The sequence below is a fragment of the Pelobates fuscus genome, chromosome 12, assembly GCF_036172605.1.
Source record: "Pelobates fuscus isolate aPelFus1 chromosome 12, aPelFus1.pri, whole genome shotgun sequence".
Lineage (NCBI taxonomy): Eukaryota > Metazoa > Chordata > Amphibia > Anura > Pelobatidae > Pelobates > Pelobates fuscus.
The window spans coordinates 4,691,488-4,712,419 of NC_086328.1; the positions used below are offsets into that span (position 1 = coordinate 4,691,488).

The 20,932-nt window shown below is 43.1% G+C and overlaps 1 protein-coding gene across 1 annotated transcript in view; it reads left to right on the forward strand.

The window, feature by feature from the left end:
• Nucleotides 1-20,932, forward strand: part of ITFG1 (integrin alpha FG-GAP repeat containing 1) — a 142,021-nt gene that overhangs the window by 307 nt on the left and 120,782 nt on the right. Inside the window, exons 2-6 of the mRNA XM_063438789.1 lie at nucleotides 6,572-6,647; nucleotides 6,829-6,977; nucleotides 8,129-8,186; nucleotides 8,367-8,441; nucleotides 16,651-16,745. Of these exons, the coding sequence (XP_063294859.1) occupies nucleotides 6,572-6,647; nucleotides 6,829-6,977; nucleotides 8,129-8,186; nucleotides 8,367-8,441; nucleotides 16,651-16,745 (453 nt within the window). The remainder of the gene's footprint in view (nucleotides 1-6,571; nucleotides 6,648-6,828; nucleotides 6,978-8,128; nucleotides 8,187-8,366; nucleotides 8,442-16,650; nucleotides 16,746-20,932) is intronic.

Below are 20,932 nucleotides of genomic sequence, written 5' to 3' on the forward strand. Positions count from 1 at the left end.
ACAGGGGGGAGATATAACACTGTGTGACACGGGGGGGGATATAACACTGTGTGACACGGGGGGGATATAACACTGTGTGACGGGGGGGATATAACACTGTGTGACACGGGGGGATATAACACTGTGTGACAGGGGGGGGGATATAACACTGTGTGACACGGGGGGGATATAACACTGTGTGACACGGGGGGGATATAACACTGTGTGACACGGGGGGATATAACACTGTGTGACAGGGGGGGGGATATAACACTGTGTGACACGGGGGGGATATAACACTGTGTGACACGGGGGGGGATATAACACTGTGTGACACGGGGGGGATATAACACTGTGTGACACGGGGGGGATATAACACTGTGTGACACGGGGGGGATATAACACTGTGTGACAGGGGGGGGGATATAACACTGTGTGACACGGGGGGGATATAACACTGTGTGACACGGGGGGGGATATAACACTGTGTGACACGGGGGGGATATAACACTGTGTGACACGGGGGAGATATAACACTGTGTGACACGGGGGGATATAACACTGTGTGACACGGGGGGTTTATAACACTGTGTGACACGGGGGGGATATAACACTGTGTGACACGGGGGGGATATAACACTGTGTGACAGGGGGGGGGGATATAACACTGTGTGACACGGAGGGGGGATAACACAGTGTGACAGGGTGGGGGGGAATATATCCGCAATCTCAGTAAATTAGAATATTACATGCAATCAATAAAACAAGGAATGTACATAGAACAATATCAGACCTCTGAAAAGTATAAGCATGCATATGGACTCAGTACTTAGTTTGGGCCCTTTTTGCAGCAATTACTGCCTCAATGCGACGTGGCATGGAAGCTATCAGCCTGTGGCACTGCTGAGGTGTTATGGAAGATCAGGATGCTTCAATAGCGGCCTTCAGCTCTTCTGCATTGTTCGGTCTCACGTCTCTCATCTTTCTCTTGGCAATGCCCCATAGTTTCTCTCTGGGTTTCAGGTAAGGCGAGTTTGCTGGCAAATCAAGCACAGTAATCCCACGGTCATTGAACCAGGCTTTGGTGCTTTTGGCAGTGTGGGCAGGTGCCAAGTCCAGCTAGAAAATGATGTCAGCATCTCCATAAAGCTCGTCTTTGGAAGGAAGCATGAAGTGCTCCAAAATCTCCTGGTAGACGGCTGTGTTGACCCTGGACTTAATGAAGTACAGTGGACCAACACCAGCAGATGACATGGCTCCCCAAATCAACACAGACTGTGGAAACTTCACACTGGACTTCAAGCATCTTGCAGTGTGTCCATTCTTCCTCCAGACTCTGGGTCCTTGGTTTCCAAATGAGATGCAAAAGTTGCTCTCATCAGAAAAGAGGACTTTGGACCACTGAGCAACAGACCAGGTCTGTTTTTCTTTGGCCCAGGTAAGACACTTCTGATGTTGTTTTGTTGTTCAGGAGCGGCTTGACAAGAGGAATATAACATCTGAAGCCCATGTCCAGGATCCGTCTGTGTGTGGTGGCTCTTGTTGCACTGACTCCAGCCTCAGTCCACTCCTTGTGAAAGTCCCCAACACTTTTTAATGGCCTTTTCCTGATAATCCTCTCCAGGCTGCGGTCATCCCTGCAACTTGTGCACCTTTTTCTTCAACACTTTTTCCTTCCACATAATTTTCTATTAATGTGCTTTGATACAGCACTTTGGGAACATCCAACTTCCTTCGCAATGACCTTTTGAGGCTTTTCTTCGTTATGGAGGGTGTCAATGGTGGTTTTCTGCACAACTGTCAGGTCAGCAGTCTTCCCCATGACTGTGATTCCTAGTGAACCAGACTGAGAGACCATTTAAAGGCTCAGAAACCCTTTGCAGGTGTTATGGCTTACTTAGATGATTAGAGTGGGACACTGTGAGCCTAGAATATTGCACCTTTTCACAATATTCTAATTTACTGAGATTGTGGATTTTGGGGTTTTCATGAGCTGTAAGCCATAATCATTGCACTTATGACAAATCACGGCGTGAACTATCTTGCTCTGCATGTAATGCGTGTATCTCATATATTATCATATATTATAAAGTTTCACCTTTTACGTTGCATTACTGAAATAAATGAACTTTTGCACGATATTCTAATTTTTCGAGTATCACCTGTAGTTATGTACACTGTAATATTTGTCAAGCTGTAATGTTTTTATATTTTTTATTTCATCTTTCCCTGTACCTTGATGATTATACTTCCCTCTATTTGTTATCTTTTCTTCTTTATTCTGGATTTTAATACCTGGGTGTCGCCATTTCGTTCTCCTCTGTCCACGACGTCTGCAGTGTGCCTTCCGTGGGATCGTTTTCTCTTAATGGATTGTGGGTAAATTTGATTGGCAACTGAAATAGAACTTTGCCTCCATCGAGACCACATCCATCATCCGCGATCACAATTTCCGTGAGAAAAAAGTAGTCCCTGCTATATCTTATTTATAACTAATAAATAAGGGGAAATTGTAAAAAGAAAAGAAGAAAGAGGAAAGAAATTTGACTGGTTTAAAACCACACCGTGCGAAGTGACAGTGACGTTTTAAGGTGTGGATGGCTGTGGGTAATTTCCCGCCATGTCTGCGGCGTAACGCGCTGTCGCCCCGTCTCTAGTTTCCGTGGCTGAGTGATAGCAATGAGTTTTCAAATGACTGCACTATACGGAGAATGCGTGTCACCACTTCACTTCACACCCGAAATACTGACCAAATATTTCTTTACCTGAACCCTCGCCACACTGCCAGCAGAACGGCTTAATGTGCGCAGGCGCTCTGTTATGGGGTGTCATGTTTGTATATAGCGCTATCATAGCACCTTGTACATCAATGTTTTAAAATGGGTTTCTTTTGGAAACTCAAAAAGTGGTGCTTCCTTTAGTCTATAAATGTTTTATTCATACTAGAAAATCATCCTACATCTGAATTTGTTCCCCTGGGATTTAAACTGTGTTTGACGGCAGCCGGGAACGAGGAACCTTTGTCTATACCTCAAGGACTATAAAGCATTTCATTATGTTTCTGCTGACCTTACAATGTTTATTATATTTAAAGCCTCATCAACTCTTCAAACCTAATTCATTTCATGGAGCGATGCGGTGAGCGTAAAATGAGAATCATTTACAATCTATATAATGTGCTGCGCCGTGCATTTTGGGTGTCATCACAGTGCGAGGGAATGTATTCCGTGCAGACACCCTCCATCTCCCCGGCTCACTGGAATAGCAGTTTATAGGTGTCTAATGACGCTGTGGGAAGGTCTGCAGTGTGTGGGAATGTTCCATGACTCTCCAATGTTGAAGATATAATCATTATTTTATTATTTATATAAGTAAGGTCTGATTTACTGCTCAGGTTATATCTAATTAGTCGTTATGTCATCAGATTCTTCTAATCCTACAGTAGTGATGTCACACTTGGCCTGTACCACCTTCACCTACGTGGACAGTAGTGATGACAAATATGGACTGTACCACCTCTTATAACATGCATACGTGTTGTCAAAAGTGGACTGTACCACCTTCTCCTTAGCAGATATCAGTGATGTCAGATGTGGACTGTACCACCTCATCCTACTCGTATAGTAGTGATTTTTTTACTTGGTTCCTATTTAGTTGTGTTCCTTCAACAATGTCCATGTATTGCAGCTATCCATGGCCAGGTGGATAGGATGTGCTGTTTTCAAACCATCTTTGGGGTCAGAATTTAGCGTTCTAGAGACATGGTCTGGTCACATGCTGCCGTTACCTTGAATTATCACTGTTTACTATTCATAGCTAATGGCAGGAGAAGGGTCTAATGTGGGTTAATTTTATTGAAATGGAATGGGGATTAAATCCAAGCCAAGCGTAAATAATGTGGAAAACCAATTATGTGACTGGCGTCAAAATGAATGAAATCTTTATCATTTTTTTTTTACATTTCACTTTTATTTAATAATACTACAATTCAAAAGCAATCATCTAATTGTCAGCCTGTAGTGTGTTTCCTGTTTGGATGACATATTCATTTGCTTTGTTAAAGTTAATTTATAGTTCTGTAACTATAGAATTGGCAGCAGTTAATCACTAAAATTTGCAGATTTATATTGAATAATCTGTTATGAAAGCAAGTAAGAGTTAAACACATGAAATGTGCAATCTGTTACTGTTCTTGGCCCTTCACGTTAAATTGGAGGTACCGAGTGGCGGGTGGGTGAAGTCTGATTTTAAAATGTATAGATATGTATCATTTGATTTATTTAATTTTTACAACCCTTGATATACCAAACACCCATATCATCATTATTATTATATTTATATAGCGCCAACAAATTCCGTAGCGATGTACAATGGGTGGACTAACAAACGTAATTGTAACCAGACAAGTTTGACACACAGTAACAGAGGGATTGAGGGCCTGCTCCGTGAGCTTACATGTTAGAGGGAGTGGGGTATAGTGACAGTAACAGAGGGATTGAGGGCCTGCTCCGTGAGCTTACATGTTAGAGGGAGTGGGGTATAGTGACACAGTAACAGAGGGATTGAGGGCCTGCTCAATGAGCTTTACATGCTAGAGGGAGTGGGGTATAGTGACACTGTAACAGAGGGATTGAGGGCCTGCTCAATGAGCTTTACATGCTAGAGGGAGTGGGGTATGGTGACACTGTAACAGAGGGATTGAGGGCCTGCTCAATGAGCTTTACATGCTAGAGGGAGTGGGGTATGGTGACACAAAAGGTAAGGGAAGTATAGGGAAGTAGATTGGTAGAATAGCATAGTTAACCACTGACAGTAATGATGTCAGAAACTGACTGAACAGGTAATGTCAGAAATGGACTGTACAACCTCATACATGGACGGGTCATGTCCGAAATGGACTGTACAACCTCATATATGGACGGGGTCATGTCAGAAATGGACTGTACAACTTCATACATGGACGGGTCATGTCAGAAATGGACTGTACAACCTTATATATGGACGGGTCATGTCAGAAATGGACTGTACAACCTCATATATGGACGGGTCATGTCAAAAATGGACTGTACAACCTCATACATGGATGGGTCATGTCAGAAATGGACTGTACAACCTCATACATGGACGGGTCATGTCAGAAATGGACTGTACAACCTCATACATGGACGGGTCATGTCAGAAATGAACTGTACAACCTCATACATGGACGGGTCATGTCAGAAATGAACTGTACAACCTCATACATGGACGGGTCATGTCAGAAATGGACTGTACAACCTCATACATGAACGGGTCATGTCAGAAATGGCCTAGTCCACATGTGGACTGAGACTGTTTTTCTCACTCTTCTAATCAGACTTTAAAAGTTACTTGCCACTGAAAGCCTGGAGAGTGCATGGCACACTCACCAGGGGTGATGTTCTACTTGTGAAGGCTACATTTTCACTTGCCAATATCTAGTGTAAAGTGGACATTTTGAGCCTTGCATCATGTACTATACACTAACCATAACATTAAAATCACTGACCGGTGAACTGAGTAACATTGATTATATCGTTACAATGACACCTGTCAGGGGGTGGCATATATTAGGCAACAAGTGAACAGTCCCTTATTGAATTTCATGTGTTGGAAGCAGCATATATGGGCAAGCCTAAAGATCTTTGACAAGGGCAAAATAGTGACGGCTAGACAACTGGGCCAGAGCATCTCCAAATAGCAAGTCTTGTGGGGTGTTCCCGGTATGCAGTGCTTATTACTTACCAAAACTGGAGCAAGGAAGGACATCAGGTGAACCAGCATCAGGGTCATGGGCGCCCAAGGCTCATTTATGGTTCTGGGAAGTGAAAGCTAGTCCATCCTGGTCTGATCACACAGAAGAGCTACTGTAACTCAAATTGCTGAAAACCTTAATACTGGTCATGAAAGAAAGGTGTCAGAACATGCAGTGCATCGCAGTTTGCTGCGTATGGGGCTGCGTAGCCGCAGACCAATCCGAGTGACCATGACCATGACCTCCCCCACTCCCCCCAAAAAATGTTTAGACAAAATCTAGAGCGACGGCAGCCATAGCTGACCATAGCAACTACAATACGCTGTAACAATAGGCTGTAGTAGTTGTGGTGGTTCAGTGTCACCCAGAGCCACACATTACTTGATACTATGGCATAATAGGATAGAAGAAGGACTTTAGAAATGCATGCCTCACCTTATGAAATGTTACCCAGCCAGGTTTCAATGTGTACATACAGGTAACGTTCTTTGCTTTACTGAGCAAATATTTACATACGGGACTATCTACACTATAAGAAGTACGCCTACAGCTTAACACACCTCTGTGTGAGTTTCCTGCGTAGCCATGCTAATCATTGAGTGATTGTCCAAACTGATTAAAGTTTGTTTTTTTTTAAATATGAGTGGTCTGAAACCCCAAGTTGATACCTAGTCTGCAGTACGTAGGCTGGCTGAGACTGATGATATTTCAAAGAGCTCCCTCTCAGCAGTTTGGAGAATTTGGGGATTTCACACCATGTTTGCCGCTGATTATATATTATGCCTATTATTCATATATGTTTCTGTTTTCTCCATTTAGGAAATGAGTTGAAGATATTTTTGGCAGACCTAAAGGCCACCCCTTACTTTAGCCCTAAAGTACGTCTTCCCTTGGGGTAAGTATCTCCATATATTTCTTATTGAAAGCGGCTACAAAGTTGTTTGTAGAATAAAGAATGGTCTTTAACGGATTGCGGGACAGACTGCCTTCACGGGTCTTTTGGGTTTAAAATGCTAGATAACTCCTCCTCTGCCCAACTCCAGCTGTGATTGAAATGTCTCCCCTTTTCGTTTTAGGGATGATGTGGTGATAACCAGCGTTGTCCCAGGGGATTACAATGGCGACTCTCAGATGGACGTGCTTCTGACCACCGTCCCTAAGGGTCATGCCGGCACAGAGTCCCCGCTGTCAGCCGTTATTTACTGGGCAAAAAACCAAACCCTGGGTGAGCCGTCTCATAATCTCTGACCCCAATCAGTAATCACTGGGCTGGTTTTGTGGACCTTGGGCTGGTTGTTTAGATCAGGTAGAGCTCCATTACAATCAATCTCAGCCTTATCTATGCATTAACTGATAAACTGAACATAATCAGATTTCCCTGAGTCTGTTTGATCTAAAGCAGCAGGATTTTAGGCAGAAATTCAATAAGCACAAATTGACTTTGTAGTTTGGAAGTTTGAGACCGAAGAATATATTGAGTTTATATTTCTTTGCTTGTTGTGCTATGTTTCTTTTCTATTGGTTAACATTGATGTAGAAAGGGTAGTAGATACCTGGAATAGCCTTCCAGTGGGAGTAGTAACAGTGATATAGAAAGGGTAGTAGATGCCTGGAATAGCCTTCCAGTGGGAGCGGTAACCGTGATATAGAAAGGGTAGTAGATACCTGGAATTGCCTTCCAGTGGGAGCAGTAACAGTGATATAGAAAGGGTAGTAGATACCGGGAATAGCCTTCCAGTGGGAGCGGTAACCGTGATATAGAAAGGGTAGTAGATACCTGGAATAGCCTTCCACTGGGAGCAGTCACGGTTATATAGAAAGGGTAGTAGATACCAGGAATAGCCTTCCATAGGGAGCAGTAACAGCGATATAGAAAGGGTAGTAGATACCTGGAATAGCCATAATTGCACTTACTGGGAGGGTAACCTTGATATAAATAGTGTAAGATTTCAGGATCATTTACTGGGATGTGCATAAGACTATAAATCGGGTGATAGAGATTGATCACGATGTGTACACTCTAGTGCAGGTTTGTGAGTTCTGTGAACGTTTTACAGAAAAGTGTTTGCTTGAGAAACGTGGTGTTACTGTGACACCATTTGTGTGTAAAATGAATACAGGCAAAAACACCTAACTGTGTAAAAACAGTGTCGTCTGACTGTCAATGATTTTGCGCTGCAGTTTGCCACCTTTCTGTATCTGACGCTATTTGCACTGGAGGAATAATCGCCAATGTGTCACTTTTAATCGTATTTAGACATTATTTTATAGTGAGCGAGCAGAAAAGGAAATTATGACAAAATAGATCATACTTTGTGTTAGAGATTGCACCATTATTTTTTATTATTGTGAAATACTGTCTTTGTTTCCCCCCAGATATTAATTACAAGACGTCATTAAATGTAACTTATTCAGATGAACCACTAATTATGGAGTAAGTATCGTCTTCCAAAACAGTTTAACCCTTTGTAGTCATTGGCATTTGAACCCATTAGAATTCACACAAATCTCTGTTCTCTTATTCTCACATTTTTAGAATGATTTTTTTTATTTGAAAACTTTTCTGTATCAGTCATGTTTGATTTGTGTTTCTGAAGCTTGTGTTGTGTTTCAGCTTTAACGGAGACCTGATTCCTGATATATTTGGTGTCCCCAGCGGAAGCACTGTACCCCTTATAATCTATGGCGGGTAAGAATTCACAGTCCTTGTTAAATTGCAGTGTGTGTCCTGATACTAACGTCTCAATGTCACATTGAATATTTTCTACTAGATGTGATTTCACGCCTCGTTCATCTTGTGGGCCAGCATCTTTCACTCTGGCACACACCTGTTACCCTCAGGATCCAACGTGAGACAGGAGAAATAGAATTGGAGAGGGTTATCCTCTTTCTATTTATTAATTATACATGTTTCATTAATTTTTTTTTAAGGTAATGGGATGATATTTCAATAGCCTTGTGATATAAAGCCCATTCAATAGATCTGGGAAAAGATGGCTGCGTATAATAAAAAGCTGCGTTACACGGAAGGCCATTGCAAATAGTCTGCATAAAAGTAAATACTGTCTGCTCTTATTTGTATCTGTTTCATGTTGGGCACATCCAGTCATTCAGGGCTGCTGTGCCCAACGTAAGTTTATATTTCTACAATTGCCCCCATGTGTGCCGATATTGTGCAACGGAATGTATTTCATCCAAGGGGGAGCTCTATTTAGCTATTGCTGTATTTCAATGCAGATTATTGCTTTGGAGTCACATCTCTACTTTAATGATATATAATAAATGTAAAGCAGGATCCAATAATACACTCCTCATGTTTTAATATTGTCTGGTGGGCTTGTGCTGTATTTGGAAGGATACTCATTCTTCCTCTTTGAACTTGGACATGTCATTTATATAACGAACCATTTTGTAGGATTTCAAACAGTTCTAGCGAGCCTGGAAGGTATAATTGTTCCTAATTCATTATTGTCGATCCCGTAAATCTTTCTACATAACACTGTCAGGAAACCGTTCACAGTTTGCTCCAGAGTCGATACATCGATCACATGGCCGAGTGTTACCGAGTATCTAAATAATCATTTATTGTAGAAAATTTTATTAGATAGTGGAACCAACAATTTAATCTCATAGGAAACGCACATAGATATACATGGAAGATTAGAGAGAAGTTGGTTGTCATGTTTGTTTAGATCACCCTTACTTTAGAATTCCTGGAAATTGAGAAGCAGTTTATTGGTGAGTGCATTTTGCAGCTTAGAAATTATGTGTGGGGAAAAAAATGCATATTTTATTTAAATTACCTCGTTTTCTAGACTGTTCAGCAATATTGTTGGTATATTGTTTTTTGACTCCTGCATTATTGTAAAGGCATCACTTGCTCAGGAAAGCTTTGTACTGGTGATCACGATATTTAAAAACTCTCCACATTCAGCATGGGCAATAAACAAAACCAGGGGGGTAACTGATGGCCCCACATTGTATCCATGAAGCATCTCGGCAATGGTTCCTCAATACGTTGATCGGTGTATATATCACACATCGTTACACTCCGGCCTCTCTTATCTATTTACTGAGGACATTGTTGGGTCTGGGATTGTTACAGGAAAGAGGGAACTAGTTCTAAAAATGCTATTTTATATTTAATTAGTGTAAATTAATTTTACTACATGAAATTTAGGTCTTTTCTCCCCTAGGCACATTTGACCGTTTTACTCGTTCTAAATTCACATAAAACAAATTCGCGGAGAGAAACCAGTTTGAAGCCCTCCAGTTTCCTTTATTCCGGCAATCCATATAAGATCTCCATGGCAACTCTCCTTGCCCTGCGCATCGTTCCCTCTGTGGAAGGACGTAGGGAGACGCATCTCTGTTCTCAATGTAAAATAAACATTTATGAGTAAACCATAGCTCTCGTACTCTCCCTCGGCCTTTGCTGTTTGTTTAGGCTGAAACAATCTGTGCCAATGATTGCTAACTTGGCACTCCAGATGTTTAAACTATAGAAATCACTGGTCTTTAACTGAACATTTCCAAGCACAATCACCACTGTACTGGTACCAGGAGTACCCTCACAGTAAGTAGTCAAACCATTTAAGAACGGTTTGATCACTGACCTGTGTTCTCTGGGTGCTGCCAGCTCCTCTTCAGCTGGAACCTCCTGCATTGCGTTCAGCCTGTTGGTGCAGTGAGAGCAATCAGCAGACACCCTCAGCCAGTGAGCTGGCCCTGCGTGGCAGGACTCTGCTCTGTGCAGGAACCTGTGGCTCCAAGCTTCACTATGTACTGTGGGAGGGCACTCCTACCATAACCACTACTTCGGGCTGTTGTGTTTATGGTTGGAGTGTTCCTTTAACATTAAGACATTCCACTTCAATTAATAAGGAAACTAGTGTCACAATTTTATATTATGTTCACATCCTTATTTGTTTATGTAGTTGGAAAACCATGCAGGTTGAAGGGCCCTCTTTGTTTTCATTTGGAGTGAAAGGTTTACTATGAGAGTGATAGATCTTCATTATCAGTATTCTAACCATTTCAGAGAGAACTCCAATCTCTCCTGTTAGAGCTCAGAGCACACGTGCTGAATTTAACCTCCAATCCCTGTTACCCAAAGCACCCCTGCTGACCTTTAACCTCCAATCCCTGTTACCCAAAGCACCCCTGCTGACCTTTAACCTCTACTCCGTTACCCAAAGCACCCCTGCTGACCTTTAACCTCCAATCCCTGTTACCCAAAGCACCCCTGCTGACCTTTAACCTCTACTCCGTTACCCAAAAGCACCCCTGCTGACCTTTAACATCTAATCTGTTACCCAACGCACCCCAGCTGACCTTTAACCTCCAATCCCTGTTACCCAAAGCACCACAGCTGACCTTTAACCTCCATCCCTGTTACCCGGAACACACCTAACCTCCAACCTTATTACCCTGAGCACCCCTGCGACCTTTGCCCTCCAACCCCTGTTACCCAGAGCACCCCCTGTAGTACCATAGAATATCTGTGCTCCATGTATTGCAGCTCTCTGAGGGCAGGTCTAGCAATACTTGGATACAGGGATTGATAGACAGGAAAGGGCAACAGTTTAACCACTTTATATAGAAGATCTCGGATTTTAAATTGAATTCTTTAAGACAGAGATAACTGGTTTCCCAGCTTTGCGGAGGAGCATCGTTAGAATTGCAATGAGACGGATCAATGAGCCTACTAGTCAGAGACGTTATTGATTGAAGAGGGAGAGTGTTGTTAAGACTGGGCTCATTGTGGCTGGCATGGGTTGTGAGCTCCCAAATGAGCGATTTGAATGATTCCTGGGTGAGAAAAGGCTCCAGTGATTGCAGCTGTAGGTGAAATTGGATTTTCTTGGATATGAAACTGAGGAAATAATCACGGATGACCTGCAGTAACAAACAATTAGCAGTGGTATTCGGACATAGTTTGGCAAATGTATCCACTGTGGAGGTACTGACCTCTTATCACAGCCATAGAGTTCAGCATCAAATCGAGCTCAGTCATTGTGTATCTTTCCAAATGTCCTGCTAACATATCCTCTGTCCTTCATTCATTGCTTGAGCCTTTTTATCCTGCTGTACATTATATAATTCAGGATGCAAACTACTACTACACCAATCTACTGTCTCAACTCCTTATGTGGAATACTCTCCTGAGTTATTATACACTGTGTCCCCCCATTCCCTCTCTGGAGTATTGTTATACACTGTCTCTCCCCCTCCCCCCCCCCCCCCCCAATTCCCTCTCTGGAGTATTGTCATTCTGTCTCCCCCCCTCCATTTCCTCTCTGGAGTATTGTCATACACTGTTTCCCCCCATTTCCTCTCTGAAGTATTGTTATACACTGTCTCCCACCCATTCCCTCTCTAGAATATCTCCCTGGTTCCATCTTTCCGGGCTATGGTTTCTCACTGTCTCCCTGGTTCTTCCTTTCCGTGCTATGGTTTCTCACTGTCTCACTGGTTCCTCCTTTCTGGGCTATGGCTTCTCACTGTCTCCCTGGTTCCATCTTTCTGGGCTATGATTTCTCACTGTCTCCCTGGTTCCTTCTTTCCGGGCTATGGTTTCTCACCGTCTCCCTGGTTCCTTCTTTCCGGGCTATGGTTTCTCACTGTCTCCCTGGTTTCTTCTTTCCGGGCTATGGTTTCTCACTGTCTCCCTGGTTCCATCTTTCCGGGCTATGGTTTCTCACTGTCTCCCTGGTTCCTTCTTCCCGGGCTATGGTTTCTCACTGTCTCCCTGGTTCCATCTTTCCGGGCTATGGTTTCTCACTGTCTCCCTGGTTCCTTCTTCCCGGCTATGGTTTCTCACTGTCTCCCTGGTTCCATCTTTCCGGGCTATGGATTCTCACTGTCTCCCTGGTTCCTTCTTCCCGGGCTATGGTTTCTCACTGTCTCCCTGGTTCCTTCTCCCCGGCTATGGTTTCTCACTGTCTACCTGGTTCCATCTTCCCAGGCTATGGTTTATCACTGTCTCCTTGGTTCCTTCTTTCCGGGCTATGGTTTCTCATGGTCTCACTGGTTCCTCCTTTCCGGGCTATGGTTTCTCATGGTCTCACTGGTTCCTCCTTTCCGGGCTATGGTTTCTCACTGTCTCACTGGTTCCTTCTTTCCAGGCTATAGTTTCTCACTGTCTCCCTGGTTCCTTCTTTCCGGGCTATGGTTTCTCATCGTCTCACTGGTTCCTCCTTTCCGGGCTATGGTTTCTCACTGTCTCACTTGCTGCTTCTTTCTGGGCTATGGTTTATCATGGTCTCACTGGTTCCTTCTTTCCGGGCTATGGTTTCTCATGGTCTCACTGGTTCCTTCTTTCCGGGCTATGGTTTCTCACTGTCTCACTGGTTCCTTCTTTCCGGGCTATGGTTTCTCATGGTCTCACTGGTTTCTCCTTTCTGGGCTATGGTTTCTCACTGTCTCACTGGTTCCTCCTTTCCCAGCAATGGTTTCTCATGGTCTCACTGGTTCCATCTTCCCGGGCTATGGTTTCTCACTGTCTCCCTGCTTCCTTCTTCCCGGGCTATGGTTTCTCACTGTCTCCCTGGTTCCATCTTCCCGGGCTATGGTTTCTAACTGTCTCACTGATTCCTTCTTCCCAGGCTATGGTTTATCACTGTCTCCTTGGTTCCTTCTTTCCGGGCTATGGTTTCTCATGGTCTCACTGGTTCCTCCTTTCCGGGCTATGGTTTCTCATGGTCTCACTGGTTCCTCCTTTCCGGGCTATGGTTTCTCACTGTCTCACTGGTTCCTTCTTTCCAGGCTATAGTTTCTCACTGTCTCCCTGGTTCCTTCTTTCCGGGCTATGGTTTCTCATGGTCTCACTTGTTCCTCCTTTCCGGGCTATGGCTTCTCACTGTCTCACTTGTTGCTTCTTTCCGGGCTATGGTTTCTCATGGTCTCACTGGTTCCTTCTTTCCGGGCTATGGTTTCTCACTGGTTCCTTCTTTCCGGGCTATGGTTTCTCATGGTCTCACTGGTTCCTTCTTTCCGGGCTATGGTTTCTCACTGTCTCCCTGGTTCCATCTTGCTGGGCTATGGTTTCTCATGGTCTTCCTGGTTCCTCCTTTCCGGGCTCTGGTTTCTCATGGTCTCACTGGTTTCTCCTTTCTGGGCTATGGTTTCTCATGGTCTCACTGGTTCCTCCTTTCCGGGCTATGGCTTCTCACTGTCTCACTGGTTCCTTCTTTCCAGGCTATAGTTTCTCACTGTCTCCCTGGTTCCTTCTTTCCGGGCTATGGTTTCTCATGGTCTCACTTGTTCCTCCTTTCTGGGCTATGGCTTCTCACTGTCTCACTTGTTGCTTCTTTCCGGGCTATGGTTTCTCATGGTCTCACTGGTTCCTTCTTTCCGGGCTATGGTTTCTCACTGGTTCCTTCTTTCCGGGCTATGGTTTCTCATGGTCTCACTGGTTCCTTCTTTCCGGGCTATGGTTTCTCACTGTCTCCCTGGTTCCATCTTGCTGGGCTATGGTTTCTCATGGTCTTCCTGGTTCCTCCTTTCCGGGCTATGGTTTCTCATTGTCTCCCTGGTTCCTTCTTCCCTGGCTATGGTTTCTCACTGTCTCACTGGTTCCTCCTTTCCAGGCAATGGTTTCTCACTGGTTCCATCTTTCCGGGCTATGGTCTCCCCCTTTCCATCTATTGGGGGAGGTTTTCATAGTATCTCTCCAGGGCATCTGTTTTTTGTTGTTTTTTTGTGCTGTTTTTTTTTCTATGTTTACCCCTTTGAGCATTTGCAAGATTGATGAGACATTTCCTACATAGCAGAAATCTGAAATCCTACCTTGAGCGAGCATAAATCAAACCCGCTAGTGCGGTGTATTGCATGAATGTTTTGCCAGAGGGGACTTATCATAAGTGCATTGTCTGGGTAACTTTTCATTAGCCGCTCGTTAGCTGGAATGAGGTAGTTAATGGGCACTTCATTGCAGCCACGTATATCCTGCTGTATCTTTCGAGGATCTAATGTAATACTAGGAGCTTCCTCCCATATAACTTCCTTTACATTAATAATTCTAATCCTGTATATTCCATTATCTGAATAACAAGGCCATTGCCAAATTACTTATTTTTATTTTTATTTTATAAGTCATCGGTTTTATGTGCTTTATACACACCTGCAAAAGACTAGTTTTCCCATAGTTAAGAGGTTTATAACATTTATCAACTGATAAACTGTAAAAAAAAAAAAAGCTTTGTGTTTTTTGGTATTTTTTACACCATTATTTTGATTTGTGCAGTTGGACTTTTTTCTTTTTTTCTTTCATTAAATAGCCAATTGGAAACCAGTTTTTTACATAAAAAAAACAAAACGTATTAATCAGTTTGGAAAAAATCCCAGCTCGTTTTTTTTACCCTACTTTTCCAGTGCACGTCCAGCATGGCCGGTTACAACAGTGTATATTGTCAGGAATTTGTAGTGAATTCCAAAATAACAGAACTAAAAATATACCCGATTAGGAGAATAGCCGCAGTTCAGGTTTTTGTTTTGTTTTGTTTTTAAGAGTTTATTCACCAAACTCACAGCTCTGGTCACCGCGTGGCAGTTTTAGCCTAAATATTTGGCTGAAATTCCGAGTTTAGTGAATAGCTTACTTTGAATGGACATTCCTACTTTTGGGAATAACTTGCATTGTAAACGGTCCTTGTGTGGATTGCAGCCGGTGATTTTACAATGTGTTCAGGAGAAGCGTCTTTTCATGTGTTCTGTGTATTAGTGCATGTTGGGCTATAGTGTTCTTATAACTTCACATCATTTGTAATTAATTGAATGGATTCCATCAGAAAATATCTCTGTATTTAATGCTTGCTTGTCTCCAATCATTTTTGGATGAACTTCCTGTGAATGAAAGTTTCTATATGGTGGTTTTGCAGACCCACACTCCCTTGATTTCCTGAGCCAGGCATATTATAAAGTCTTAGAAAAGAAAAACGTTACCTGCGCTCTCTCCTTAATCCCTATGTATATTTAGACAAATGGAGGTCATTTAGTTGCTCCAATGGCCATTGGAGGGATGCCCGCCTGCCAACGTCAAGGCAGACCCCCCTAAGCGTGTCCTAACACTGACCCTTCAGCCTGCTTCCTTGAGCTTCTGGCAAAGATATCTCTAATGAGACAGAAAGGGGTATTTTTTATATACACACCCCTATACTTATTAACCCTTAATAGGGAACACATGGGATGGGTAGCAGCATTGTAACCAGGCTGTGTGATACAAAGTAAATACAAATACAAAAAGAGAAGTCCTGCGCTTAAGCAGCAAGGACTACAACACTACAGGCGGGCATTCCCTCCAATGGCCATTGGAGCAACTAAATGACCTCCATTTGTCTAAATATACATAGGGATTAAGGAGAAAGCGCAGGTAACGTTTTTCTTTTCTTTGGTTTTTACTATATATTGGGGCTGATGTGTATTGTAGTCCTTGCTGCTTAAGCGCAGGACTCCTCTTTTTGTATTTGTATTTACTTTGTATCACACAGCCTGGTTACAATGCTGCTACCCATCCCATGTGTTCCCTATTAAGGGTTAATAAGTATAGGGGTGTGTATATAAAAAATACCCCTTTCTGTCTCATTAGAGATATCTTTGCCAGAAGCTCAAGGAAGCAGGCTGAAGGGTCAGTGTTAGGACCCGCTTAGGGGGGTCTGCCTTGACGTTGGCAGGCGGGCATTCCCTCCAATGGCCATTGGAGCAACTAAATGACCTCCATTTGTCGAAATATACATAGGGATTAAGGAGAAAGCGCAGGTAACGTTTTTCTTTTCTTTGGTTTTTACTATATATTGGGGCTGATGTATATTATAAAGTCTTCTCTGCCTGTGTATCCTTAGGGGCTCAGTAAAGGCCTGCCATCTGTGTTCTCATATATGCTGCTCTTTGTTTTACAGGGATTTATCCACGAGAGCCACACTGAACACTACAAACAAGATGGCTAAACCTCACTCCCATGCGTTTATTGATCTGAGTGGGGATTTCACTGCTGGTAAGACATTTAAACCTTGACCACTCGGTGTATGTGTCTTTTCTGAGCTCCTGCAAAGGAGAGGAACCTGATACCAGCTAGATTACATGCACTGTAATTCTTTGTATAAATCACTGTACCATTTATTTAGCTCAATATCGCTGCTAGAGCCTGGATCTGTGGTGATCTGTGGAACCGTTTGGTAAGATACATGGTAACAAGACTGACCTTTCTGAAATAGTGAGTGTTACGTTAACAAAACGCAGGCAGTCTTGTACCCTGGTCAGTCAGTCTTCCCAGAGCAGGGATGGCAGCCATGGCAAATTACATGTTTCTAAACTACATTTCCCATGACGCCTGGCTCAGGAATTTAAGTGGAGAAATATCTAGTGTGCCACGGTTAGCCTTTCAATTTCCTAGTCCGGCTATCCAGATCCGGATCTTTAGGGCTGTATATTCAGTATTTTATTTGTGACACACAAGGGAAACGTGGCACTCTGAGGATAGTAAAGTCTGTAATGGCATATTTGTACATCCTGCTTGCAATGTTGGCTTTGCAGCAGGTCTCTGTTTTTCCATGAACACACAGTGTATTACTGGCTCAGGGTATTGTATTACAGTGTTATCCCAGTCTCCATTTAACAAGGTAAAATAACATAGACCATCCACGTACCCTCTTCTAGGAATACTACATTTTCTGAATTCCTTTGTAATTTCTTTGTTGGTTATGTTTGCTGCAGTAAATTGGTGCAGACACTCTTAAGAATAAATTCCACGCCAGCTGATTTCTGTATGGGTATAATGGGTAGGACAGAGCGGGCGCCCCAGCCAGGATACACTCTGTCCCTCTATACTGACTGGCCTGGAAGTCATAAGCAACATATAGAAATGTTTTAGTATCCCCAACATTGATTTATGCACACCGCTAAATGCCAGGGGAATAGGGAAGTATTGGAAACATTTCAGAAGTTAATGTGCATTTTGGCTGTTACTGATGGGATTCTGAGAGAGAGCAGGAAAGTAATTGATTCAGAGAGATTTTGTCAATTTAATACTTTCTTTGCCATAGTACAGCTGTGTGCTTGGTACTCGAGATCCTTTGGCTGGGAAGGAGTTAAAGCCTTGTTCACAGGGTCCTACCTGGTGTGATGTGGAGACATTATCCTCAGCGGTTTAATTATAGCACAGCATGTATTTATAATTTAACATTTGAGCTCCTTCGCGGTCTGTTTGGCAGTTTTATTGCAAACCGTAGATTTTACAGCTACAATCGGTGTTCTCCCAGTGAACGTGCTGGAGCGGATCAGTCTGTTTAAATGGTGCAGTACTTTGTGCATGTTCTCACAGGTAGGCCAGACAGCCGCTGTCTAAATCATTTCAAAATTAAACTGCGGCCTGCTCACTCTCCTATGCAATTCAGCATTTCAGCAGTGCCCTGACTGTGCGCATTGTGTACATGGTCCGCTGTCCAGTCCCCTCGTGTTTGTGTTATTGACACTTTCTCTGCTGACTTTATAACTTCTTACGCTATAGCCTTCTCTGCTTTATAAGATAGTCCTCATACTCGCCTTTATAAAGTATATACAGTATATTATTTATTATCTTCATCATCGCATGTTGTATGTCCTGAGAAACCAACGAGTGAAAATGGATTTCAATAGTATGAACACTAACCCAATAATTCCAGCAATTCCTTGCCCAAGGAGCCTCGCTATGAAAAATTCCAGAACTCGCCGGGATCGGTTTGTCCTTCTTTGAGTGATGGCTCCTTTAGCAGAGCCCATTTACCTATCCGATTCTCTGCCTGACTTCAATCTATTTTTTGTAAGCCATCTCCCCATTTAATATGCACTCCAACCTCTAGGGATTGTGAATCCAAGGAAGGTTCCATATTGAGCACTGCATTAAACCTTGCTGGTACTGTACCTACCCTGCTCTCTAAAGGGATGGAGAGCTACAGCTTACCTCTGTCCATTTATCATTCTCCTTTCCCCCGTTCCTCTGTCTATTCTTTTATTATTACATTGTTTCTCACTCCCCACCTTCCCTCCTTGTCTTTTCTCCCTAATGCAATTCTTGTTTTAGTAATATCTCTCTCTCCTTCATGTCTCCATTAATATTCCATCACCAGGTAATCCTCACCTTTCAAGTCCTCACTATCTGATTATTAACCCCTTAAGGATATGATATGATATGTGTGACATGTCATGATTCCCTTTTATTCCAGAACTTTGGTCCTTAAGGGGTTAAATCCCCTTTCTGTATGGGTTGCGGCCCTACACCATCCTCTCCTGATCCGTGATCATCAAGTGATTTACATTCCCCTACTGACTTCTCTACCGGAATAATGTATCCAGATTAATTCATCTCATGGTGTTCAGTTCTATAGAGCAGATCCCAGGATGACATAGAGAGGTAGTGATAGTACTTTATAGATCCCTGGTAAAATCTCACCTAGAGTATTGTGTTCAGTTCTATAGAGCATATCCCAGGAGGACATAGAGAGGTAGTGAAAGTACTTTATAGTTTCCCGGTAAGATCTCACCTAGAGTATTGTGTTCAGTTCTATAGAGCATATCCCAGGAGGACATAGAGAGGTAGTGAAAGTACTTTATAGACCCCCCGGTAAGATCTCACCTAGAGTATTGTGTTCAGTTCTATAGAGCATATCCCAGGAGGATATAGAGAGGTAGTGATAGTACTTTATAGATCCCCGGTAAGATCTCACCTAGAGTATTGTGTTCAGTTCTATAGAGCAGGTCCCAGGAGGACATAGAGAGGTAGTGATAGTACTTTATAGATCCCCGGTAAGATCTCACCTAGAGTATTGTGTTCAGTTCTATAGAGCAGGTCCCAGGAGGACATAGAGAGGTAGTGATAGTACTTTATAGATCCCCGGTAAGATCTCACCTAGAGTATTGTGTTCAGTTCTATAGAGCAGATCCCGGGAGGACATAGAGAGGTAGTGATAGTACTTTATAGATCCCCGGTAAGATCTCGCCTAGAGTATTGTGTTCAGTTCTATAGAGCAGATCCCGGGAGGACATAGAGAGGTAGTGATAGTACTTTATAGATCCCCGGTAAGATCTCACCTAGAGTATTGTGTTCAGTTCTATAGAGCAGATCCCAGGAGGACATAGAGAGGTAGTGATAGTACTTTATGGATCCCCGGTAAGATCTCGCCTAGAGTATTGTGTTTAGATTTATCCATGCAGGTGAAAACATTGTCATCTTGCCGGAATGGCAATATTTTCATTCTTGCCATTAGTGGCTGTCTGCTATTTCTATTAGATGGTCGGTCTCAGAAGACCATCTGATTGGTGCAGTGTGGCGTTTTGCCGCGCATGCGAACTAGCCACCAATGCTTTCCTATGGGAACATATTGGATTGGCTAATATCATCAATCTTGTTAATCCCTGCCATAGATGCAGGGCTTTATGGAGGCGATCGTCACGGCAAGGCTGAAAATTAAAGTAAAATACTTAAACACTGTCCTGTTCTCCTAAACAGTGGTTAAGGCATTCTAGCGTTAGGAATACATATTCCTATCGCTATAGTGTTCCTTTAATGGCATCCTCAAAGACAGTCCTTGAGATACTGACTGTGCTCTGAGTAACACCTGACTAATGTTTCAGAGTAGACTTGGCAACAGTATTGTTTGGCAATCTTTTATTAATTAAGCATTAATTAACTGGCCACTTTTTGGCGTGAAAGAGTATAGCGTTAATAAACTGACTGCATGCTGCCATGAAACCGCATAGGGTTAATAAACTAGCCGTGTGCTGCCATGAGAGCGCATAGGGTTAATAAACTAGCTACGTGCTGCTATAAGAGCGTATAGCGTTAATAAACTAGCTGCATGCTGCCATGAAACCGCATAGCGTTAATAAACTAGCCGTGTGCTGCCATGAGAGCGCATAGGGTTAATAAACTAGCTACGTGCTGCTATAAGAGCGTATAGCGTTAATAAACTAGCTGCATGCTGCCATGAAACCGCATAGCGTTAATAAACTAGCCGTGTGCTGCCATGAGAGCGCATAGGGTTAATAAACTAGCTACGTGCTGCTATAAGAGCGTATAGCGTTAATAAACTAGCTGCATGCTGCCGTGAGCATACAGCGTTCATGAACTAGCTGCATGCTGCCGTGAGAGCGTACAGCATTAATAAACTAGCTGCATGCTGCCGTGAGAGCGTACAGCGTTAATAA